The sequence below is a fragment of the Gadus macrocephalus genome, chromosome 22 (genome assembly GCF_031168955.1).
Source record: "Gadus macrocephalus chromosome 22, ASM3116895v1".
Taxonomy (NCBI): domain Eukaryota; kingdom Metazoa; phylum Chordata; class Actinopteri; order Gadiformes; family Gadidae; genus Gadus; species Gadus macrocephalus.
Genome location: NC_082403.1, coordinates 7,691,065 through 7,700,443, shown reverse-complemented (window position 1 = coordinate 7,700,443; position 9,379 = coordinate 7,691,065). Strand labels below are relative to the sequence as shown.

At 40.8% G+C, this 9,379-nt stretch overlaps 1 protein-coding gene across 2 annotated transcripts; it reads left to right on the top strand.

The window, feature by feature from the left end:
* The first annotated feature begins 338 nt into the window (after positions 1 to 338).
* Positions 339 to 3,411, top strand: stmn1a (stathmin 1a). Of its 2 annotated transcripts, none has more exons than XM_060043431.1 (5): positions 339 to 475; positions 1,987 to 2,026; positions 2,112 to 2,284; positions 2,468 to 2,659; positions 2,742 to 3,411. In XM_060043431.1, the coding sequence occupies exons 2-5, from the start codon at positions 2,011 to 2,013 to the stop codon at positions 2,802 to 2,804; spliced, it is 444 nt and encodes a 147-aa protein (XP_059899414.1). In that variant the 5' UTR covers positions 339 to 475; positions 1,987 to 2,010; the 3' UTR covers positions 2,805 to 3,411. The 2 variants fall into 2 exon arrangements, with proteins under 2 accessions (XP_059899414.1, XP_059899413.1); XM_060043430.1 differs by lacking the exon at positions 339 to 475 and adding an exon at positions 590 to 628.
* Positions 3,412 to 9,379: the final 5,968 nt, after the last annotated feature.

Genomic DNA, 9,379 nt, shown 5'->3' with positions numbered 1-9,379 from the left:
CCTATGATTGAATTGGGATTTAATCATAATATGAATCTATATTATGCATACATACATGTATTTATTATACATTTATTCGATTATTTACATATAAACTCATATCTTACATATTAATCATGCACATCTTGCTAATCGCGCTGTTTCTCTGGGACTGTATGGGGTTTGGGTAATGAGAGAGAACCGACTGTGTTTGACTGCAATCTCTCCCCGTTGTAACGATGAACTACAGACAGCAATACATTATTTGGATGCATCGATTATCGACGTACGTTGTAAAATAGTTGAAAATGCGGACATGAAATCAAAAAACAACACTCGCCGTTCAATCAGCGAAGGAGCAGCGATCCAATGAAATTGCAGGCACGGATGTGACGTCACACACTGGGGTCTTTTTATGCGCGTAATTGCTGAGCTGAAGTGTAGATTCCGCGGTAAAGTCTGGCTGAGAGGACTGTAGTGCTCGCTTCTTGTAAAGGTGGGTGTGACAGTGCATATTTTATTTGAAAGTTGTCGATAAAAGAGAAACAAACGTAGGCCAGAGTACGATAATCATTTGTTTCAAGAGGCATTTTGAATATTTCCAACTTTTTTGCGTCTCTGGCGGATGTTTTCGGGTCTCAGTGGACGGGTGAGGCCTACATATGGCGAATTTGATAACCCTGCATGGTGCAAACGAAATGGACTTTGTTTGGTATTTTGACCATGTTTAAATCTAGCTCGCTTCTGTGTACATTATTTTCTGATTTGCATCGTCGTGTGCCGCGGTTCAGGGGTTCTGCAGCCAGCGTGTCTAGGCTGCGATGCACCGAGCGGTGTCTGGTCTATTGTGTGGATGGAGAACTGGCTCCCTAGCATAAAGGCAACCACACGGGGTGTCACAGGCGATACACCTGCTTGAACGTGCAATGCAACATTGTTTCGATTGAATTTCTGTTGGTTCCTGAACGGTGACATTTTCATTCGTGTGTTTAGATTCATTATATATGTATATCGTATTTCTGGAAATTCGAATTTTCGAGATATTTGGCTTAGTTTCTTTTTTTTTTAATCGACGCCTGCATTTTTGTCATTGTTGAACGACACGGCTGGAGCAGAACATGCACCCAATCTGGTCTTTGTTTGCAGCTGCTGAGCACATTTAGGCGGTAATCAAAAGCTCCTTTGTCTCGCCTGGGCTTTTGGTTTGTTGGCTCCTGTGACACCACACCAGCCACCCTGTTTTTTTGGTCTTCCACCCTGGACCTTTTGTTTTAAAGATATCTGAAATGTCAAGAATCCAGTAATTGATGCAAGTCTAATCGAATCCCCTGCTTGGTTGTCTGCATTTCGACACCTTACGTGTGGAATCGTTGTCTGGTAATTGGTTCATTTCGGTTTAAGACTTTGAAATCATTTAAGTTTTCTTTTTTTTCGATTCCTGCCTAAGCCTTCTGCGGCTGAGACTCGTTGACTGCTACGAACAGGTGCAGTTTTCCCTCCAGATTATCATGGCGCCACGCTTAATCATGAATTGTCACGTACGCTGGGTTTACCAGATGCTTCCACAGCTATTGTGCAAGTTGGACAAAACGAGGCTTTTCTTATGTATGCCACAGGCTGGCACTGTACCCCACCCTACCGAATCCTTTGTTTCAGTAACCGTTGTACCCCCCAGCTGCTCACGCTTTACTTAGTGTTTTTAACACATCCGTTGCTCTGTTTATTGTAAATCGCCTCGACATTAAATAACATTTTTTAATTGTAATGGTTAGCTGTAGTAGATGCTTGAAGTAATGTACAGGCAGTTTTTGTTTGGATGGATGGGCGGTGGTTTCTTGATATTCGCAAAACGTCCAGTGGGTGTCACTCTTGAGCTTTGTTGTTTAAATGAATTATTTTTTTAAACAACCATAAGAGGTCGCTATTGCTGTTTTTCAGGCTCGGTCAATGAGTTCATTCGTGGCGATAACGATGTTTTAAAAATGGCATCGATTTTTGTTTTTTCAGAATCACCTGTTAACTGCTGGCAAGATGGAAACTATTGGAGGTGGGTTATTAAACACAAGGTATTCTATTTTTTTTAAAAGGATTACATCTTTGCTGTGCTATAGTGTGATATGTCCTTTGTTCAGATATTCAGGTTAAGGAGCTGGACAAGCGTGCCTCTGGCCAGGCCTTTGAGGTGATCCTGGCTGCTCCTGCACCAGATGCCAAGTCAGAGTTCCCCTTATCTCCTCCCAAGAAGAAGGATGTCTCCTTGGAGGAAATCCAGAGGAAGCTGGAGGCTGCGGAAGAGAGACGCAAGGTAGCGACGCCCTCTGTTTTTTAATCTTGTTGTGGGAGGCTAGTGATTATAATATCCGATATCCAGACTGTATGGTGTTGACACTTCAAGGCTAGAGCTAAAAGTGGGGGGCGGGTGGGGGGGAAATCTTGTTGTGGGGAGAATTCCATTTGTTTCACACATCCTATGTCATTGTTCTTCCAGAACCACGAGGCTGAGGTTCTGAAGCACTTGGCTGAGAAGCGGGAACACGAGAAGGAGGTGCTGCAGAAGGCCATGGAGGAGAACAACAACTTCAGCAAGATGGCAGAAGAGAAACTCAATCAGAAGATGGAGGCCAACAAGGAAAATCGCACGGCCCTTCTAGCGGCAAAGAACGAGAAGTTCAAGGAGAAGGTGTGTGTGATTGGGATTTTAGTGTAATTCTTTTAATTATATATACTTTTTTTTATTCATCTTTTTTAATTTGTCTCAACAGGATAAGAAGTTGGAGGTGGTGCGCAAGAACAAGGAAACCCAAGAAGGCACCTCAGAAGACTGAACCTTTCCAGCTGGGAGAAATTGTACAGGCTTTTGTTTTTTTACGTATCCAAAGATTGCTTTATTTTGTTTTGACAGCCAGTATTTTTGTGTTCACAACCCACCTTTTTTCAAATAAGATTATGAAGTTCCACTTTTGTGAATTTTTCAACTCTCACGGTAGAAGTGTACTTGCACTGGTTTTACATGTCTGTCCCCCCCCGCCCCTGCTTTTTGAGTCTGCTTTGCCTGTTCCATTTGTGAGCATTGGAAATGTGTTGTGGATCTGCAACTGTTTTTGGCACTTAATATACTAGAGTACTGTTTAACCCGGGCCGGTTTCTAGATTCAGTTGCTTGCTACCCTGTATATGTGCTTATTGCTCTTGCTCTTGCTAGTTCAATTCACTGAAGCTACATGTTTGTGCCGCTGAAATATTGCATTTTGTAATGAAGAGGAAATAATTTGGAAAGCACATGACTTCTTGCTGTATAGCTGGGAATTTAACCTTGCTGGAAATGTACATTTTACATCTTGACATCGTTGGAACACCACACACGGTATCTCAATATACAGTAACTAGTTGACTTGAACTGTTGTACTAAAATTAAAGTTGTAAACCCAATGTATGTTGGTTGGATCTGGGTCATCATTGGAAGGACTTGTGTATAAGGACTTTAGTGTAATCTGAACGTTAGCATTGTGTTGTATAATTCAAAGGTTATTGAGGCGCCTTCTGCAAGTTTGACTAGTTTGGGAACCATTTGCTCTTAATGTCTATACATGTCAAGAAATTGATACTAAATATTGCTGAATTAGGGTTTCATAACCGTTGCTGAACAACGGCTAGTCTTGTGTAACGTGAGCTTTTAATAGACATGCTTGCTGGGGTTTACATCGCAATGTTCAGGTTATGGGCTCCTAGTGGTCATTATTTATATGCAGTCTCCCATTTGAGCCTTCATTAGGCGAGTTATTTGCAGAACAACATTTGTGTAAATCAGTGCTGGATCCTGATTATTTAAACATTGGAAAAATTAGCAAATTTTTTTTTGCTACCAAAACTAAGTATTGGTACCATATTTTAAAGGTAAAAACCGGTGACATTTTTATACTAAATAAAACGTTTGAGATTAAAAAATGGATACCCTGAAATGTGGTCATCCCGTTAATCTACCTTCCAATATATGCGTGTATCACAAACCGAAATATAACGACTATCCGATTAAAGATAGTATGCCACCAGGTGATTAGCAATTACAAGCAGTTTGAAAATCTGTCTTTTCCATTAGGCATACGAATACCTTATAGTAAGGAAGGTTCCTGATGCACTAAAAATGACCCCGTAATATTAAGCTGGTAGCCAGGATAAGAGCAGTTGGAATTTTCTTCATGCTAAGGACAGGTAGCCTACTTCAAGTGCTCTTAAATATTTTTTCGAGTGATCTGATCTGCTCTTTATTTTCCTTTGTCGTTATTTGTTTTGTTACTGTCTGTCACGCTGTCTTTCCGCGATCTGCCCCAGTGAGATATTCGCCTACATTACCCAACATTACTTTCACTACCCCCTGTCAACAGCAGGAGGCGACATTCAGTAAATTCTACATTTATACATTAAGCGTTCGCAGATGAGTCAACGGAGAATGATACAGTGCTTACCGGGAGTGATCAGTTCAAAGTGGAATGCTACACTGTGATCATTGACAGGTTGCTGTCATGTCTAGCGAAGCGCACTGACGCACACAGGGAGCTAAACGGCCTGTTTGGTGTGTTGTTCGATACGGACATTGACAGTGATAGTGTGCGTAAACGTGCAGCTGCGCTCTCCTCCACATATCCAGACGATCTTGACAACAGCTTTAGCGATGAACTTCTTCAGTTCAAAAACTTTGTGCGGGAGGAGGCAACCCGTTCACCTGAGGAGATGCTTCAAATAATCCGAAAAAATGGCATACAGACAACTTTCCCCGGCGTGTTCGTTGCACTTAGGCTGTTTCTAACCCTGCCAGTTACTAACTGCGAGGGCGAGAGATCCTTCTCTCAACTAAAAAGGGTTAAAAACGAACTAAGGACAACCATGGGACAGAAGCGTCTGTCTGCCCTCTCCCTGATGGCCATTGAATCGGAACTGGTTAAAGGCACCCAGTGCAACTTTATGTAAACATTCAATGAAAAATAAACATTCAATTTCTATTCTTTTTTACACGTAGTAAGTTTCAATAACTCCATACCATTACATATCGACATTCAAGGAGCAAAGATGAGACGTCGTTGTGTGGTGAGAACTGATAGAAAATCGTAAACAACAACAATCGCCGGTGGGGAGAAGCCATTTTTCCATTGACTGGAAGCCTGCTTTATTTATTGTAGGTTACAAAAAATAAAGAAAATGGCGGCATTGTTGTTGTTATCGATTTTGTATCAGTTCTCACCACACGACGTCTCATCTTTGCTGCTTAAATGTCGGTATGTAATGGTATGGAGTTATTGAAACTTTTACACTACGTGTAAAATAGACTAGAAATTGAATGTTTATTTTTAAGCCTCGAAAGTTGCACTGGGTGCCTTTAAACAAATGGACTTTGAGGATCTGCTGAACGACTTTGCCAGCAGGGAAGTGAGAAAGAAGTTATAAAGGTAAGGCCTATTTACCATTATTTCTATCTGCTTTTTTGCTGCCATTTGACGCTGGGGTTGTGTTGCGCTATCTGCTGCTGTGACGTCACAAAGGTGTGGGGATTGCACTGTTCATTTCAGTAGGCGGTGTATTACTGCTGATATAAAAAAAAAACAGGTTCTTATTCTTATGTGTGTGCAACAGTTGTTATTGGGTTTATGGTTTTGCATTTCCATTTAGGTCATTTATGATGTAAATATTCATATTAATCATTACGTTGTATGGTGATGGGGGTTGCATTCTGATTTGAGCATCAAGTCAGTTTCAGGATTTTTGGTTGCATCTAAATTTTTATGTAGTATGTGTGGTGAGTCTGTTTACTTTCTTGTACATCTGTGGCCTTTATGCCATAGTGAATTTCATTTTTTTTGTGTAAAGCAGACGGACACAGGGGCACTTCATGTGAAGTCACCCTGGGGCACCCTAAGGGGTTAATCCGGGCCTGACAGTGCTAAAACTAAAACTCTCCACATGTCCAGATTTGTAGTGGTTTTCACCTCGATCAAGGCTTTTGTGCTCTCCTTGAAAGAAGGTGGTAGAGTGCACCAAAGATACAGCCATGTTCCGACTGCGGGATCTGTTTGCGAGTGGTGGTGACGTATATCATACGCGTCGAGAGCAGCGGGAGTTGTAGTCCACAAAGCGCCCCACTAAAAAACTAACCGTATCAAACTCCTACCCGCTAAATTATAGTATTCTTTGCATGAAAAATTATCATTTAAATCCACAAACAACATATGTGTAATCCGGGGCATATAAAGACTGGGATCAGAAAATAATTACTTTCTCTCCATTGACTCCCATTCATTTATTTCGGTCTCATATCATTACGCTTCCGTAACCGTACATGGCGCTGTCTGACCCATGAAATATCTTGGGACAGGGGGCATGATTACACGCACCCATATTTGTAACCATAGGCCTTTTCTCAATTCTAATCATCTCTGGCACGGGTAAATATTGCCGAATTTACCATTTTTACCATCAATGGTGTCTCATAAAAGCAGTTGAGTATCAAAGTCTGCCTTACTTCCTCTGTGTTTAATCCAGGTGACGTTTTGACAAATAAAACATCAAATTGCCCTACATGGTAATGAATCACATTCAAGTTGTCTCCATGGCCAGGTCTTGATGATCTCCCACTAACATCAGCCAAAAGGTTACATTTGGTAGTGATAAGATGGATGGATGGCTATAATGATGGCCTACATCCTCTTGGAGCCGATGCAATAACCTATATAAATCCTATAGATGGCAATGTTGCGCTATTTTGATCTCCTATCTTCTATACAAACCTCTTTATCTTCCTATATCTACCTCCCTAATACTTAAGCTCTCAAGCACATAAAGCAAATTAAGTGCAAAACTTCATGGGATGCTCATTGCTCTTTGGTTCGGTATCCATACCTAAACTTGTGAGAATAAAACATTTTTCAGTAAAAACCTTGAGGCAGATGCGTGCTCAAGTAGCTTTTGAAATGATGTGTTTGGACTAGAACCCTACTCTGAAGGTATTTAAAAAATATGGTTAGAATTTGTCAACCTTCAAGTTATTCTGAGACACAATAGTTGACAAAAGGAGTAGCACGGCTGTTAAATTCATGGGCACTGCCCACTCATTCTCCATGCTTCATGCGTTCCTCTGTTCTACTCAAGATGTAAGCAATTAACCAAACAAATGGAAACTTTTTTTCCACAACAATGTTTTGTCTCGAGGGAAAGATAAATCTATCTTGCGGAGGTTCATCAGTGCAATAAATTGTTACATTGTCGCCTCCTCTCATCTAGATTATATTTTGATGAATGTGTTAAAGTGTTTGCATGCATCACTATTCATCACGTTGAAGTCGATTCAATAAACATACAATAGCTCATAACTTATTGTATGCCAACTTGTGTGTGTGTGTGTGTGTGTGTGTGTGTGTGTGTGTGTGTGTGTGTGTGTGTGTGTGTGTGTGTGTGTGTGTGTGTGTGTGTGTGTGTGTGTGTGTGTGTGTGTGTGTCACACATCATCTTTTCCTAATTTATCCAGCAGAGCAAACACTTAACAAAGTGTTGATATTAACTAACTCCATGCTGAGAACACCGGTGATGGAATAAATTTACTTTCATTTTATGCACTTCCTGCCTTCGCTGCACAAACTGTTTGTTTATCCTTCCAACTGAAAGTGAAGAAAAACATCAACTCACTTTGAAATTATAGCTCAGTGTTTGAAATTACTTCTTTTTTTCTGGGCTTCTTTGTTAAAGATTAGACGTGTGGAAATATCGGTTTTGCCATACACCTGGACACCACCAATACATCATGGAGCAGTTTGTACAGCACTATATCTTCCCATCGTCTGATAAAACGGGCAGAATCCATATATATAGCAAACAGCTAGACTGACAGACTAACTAGACTAACAGTCTTGACAGGCGAAGCTTATCTCGTCCCATTTCTCTTTTTCCTTTTATAAATAGATTCATATTTTAAATACTGAAAATATAATCATGGGAACAAAGAGCAAGACATGGTATCGCACACAGCAAACATAATGCTAATCGACTCGGGGCAATCCTGACAACATCTTAATGAAAGTGTCTACCTGGAAACAACAAAAAGGGTTATGGCAACGAAATGCCAACGCAGAGGAACCGATGGGTGTGGCAGTATGGGGGGACATTAAGGAAACAGATGTTTAAGGGGACTGTCGATTCGACACTGAGACACAAATAAGGTTATGTTGCACCGACGGTTGACAAATGCTGAGCGAGTGTCAGGAGCTTTTTACGTTTTTTAAAGGATAACTACATAGTACACACCGGACCATGATTGTGAGTTTGCTGCCATCTATAGGTAAAGAAATCCTCAATCAACCATGTTCCACGAAAGAAAAATCGTATAAGTTATGAATTTAATATTTAGGCTTGGATAATTTTACAATTAGATTTTAGGCTGGAATCTTCTTGCTTACCCCGGAATCACCCGAACCAATTATATCACAATATAATTTTCCTCTTAAAATGACAGCAGTTAAGACTCTAGTTTGGGTTACATTTTTACGTTTTGAATCACAATCTTATATCTTCTACTCTCATGATCATAGCAAACAATTTCTAGGGTAAGTGAAAACAGGTTTTCCTTCTATAGTTAGTCTGACTCATTATTGTTCTTAACAATGCTTGTTATTTAAACTGTATGAATGCAGCATACAATATGGAGGAGAGTTCTTGCCTAGCAGTTGCGTAGGTGTTAACAAGCTGTGTGTGTGTGTGTGTGTGTGTGTGTGAGCATTTATTGTGTGTGTGTGTGTGTGTGTGTGTGTGTGTGTGTGTGTGTGTGTGTGTGTGTGTGTGTGTGTGTGTGTGTGTGTGTGTGTGTGTGTGTGTGTGTGTGTGTGTGTGTGTGTGCTTGAATGTGTGTCCAGAGAGGCAGGCAAGATATTATGGATTCACATATTCTGTCACATTACTGCAGTCAAATATGTTTTTCTTTCTGCATGGTTAACTGCACTTTCAGAATTGATTCATGCCAAAGTTCTTCACTTTCTTAAATTCGAGAGGAAGATAATTCTCTCTAATGGGCCAGCCAGTATAAAAGCATAATGGGCCAGACGAGTCCCAGTGGGCTGAAGCTGCTTCTCCCACCAGTGCTCCCCTCGGATGTATAATGCAGTGGAAGTTGTGGCGTGAATCGGTTTAAAGGAAATCCCCATTGTGCAGCCAACGCTTCCATGTCTGTTTGGGATTATGAAGATCACAGTGAAACACATCAATCACATCAATACATGTTCTTTTTAAGTCTACTAACCAATCACTAGCATCAAAAGTCAGTGGAAGAGCCATCCACTCACAATTCACGGCAATAGGAAAAGGCAATTGCGTAGGCTCTGACCATGTGGGTGGATTGAAGGACCCTGAAAATTATACGAATATTG

Bases quoted from the DNA above. Each gene is read 5' to 3' on its own strand.
- stmn1a (XM_060043430.1), top strand. From the start codon at position 605: ATGTTTTCGGGTCTCAGTGGACGG. The intron at 629-1,986 runs GTGAGGCCTACA...TTGTTTTTTCAG, and splicing joins TTTCGGGTCTCAGTGGACGG to AATCACCTGTTAACTGCTGG. The intron at 2,660-2,741 runs GTGTGTGTGATT...TTGTCTCAACAG, and splicing joins ACGAGAAGTTCAAGGAGAAG to GATAAGAAGTTGGAGGTGGT.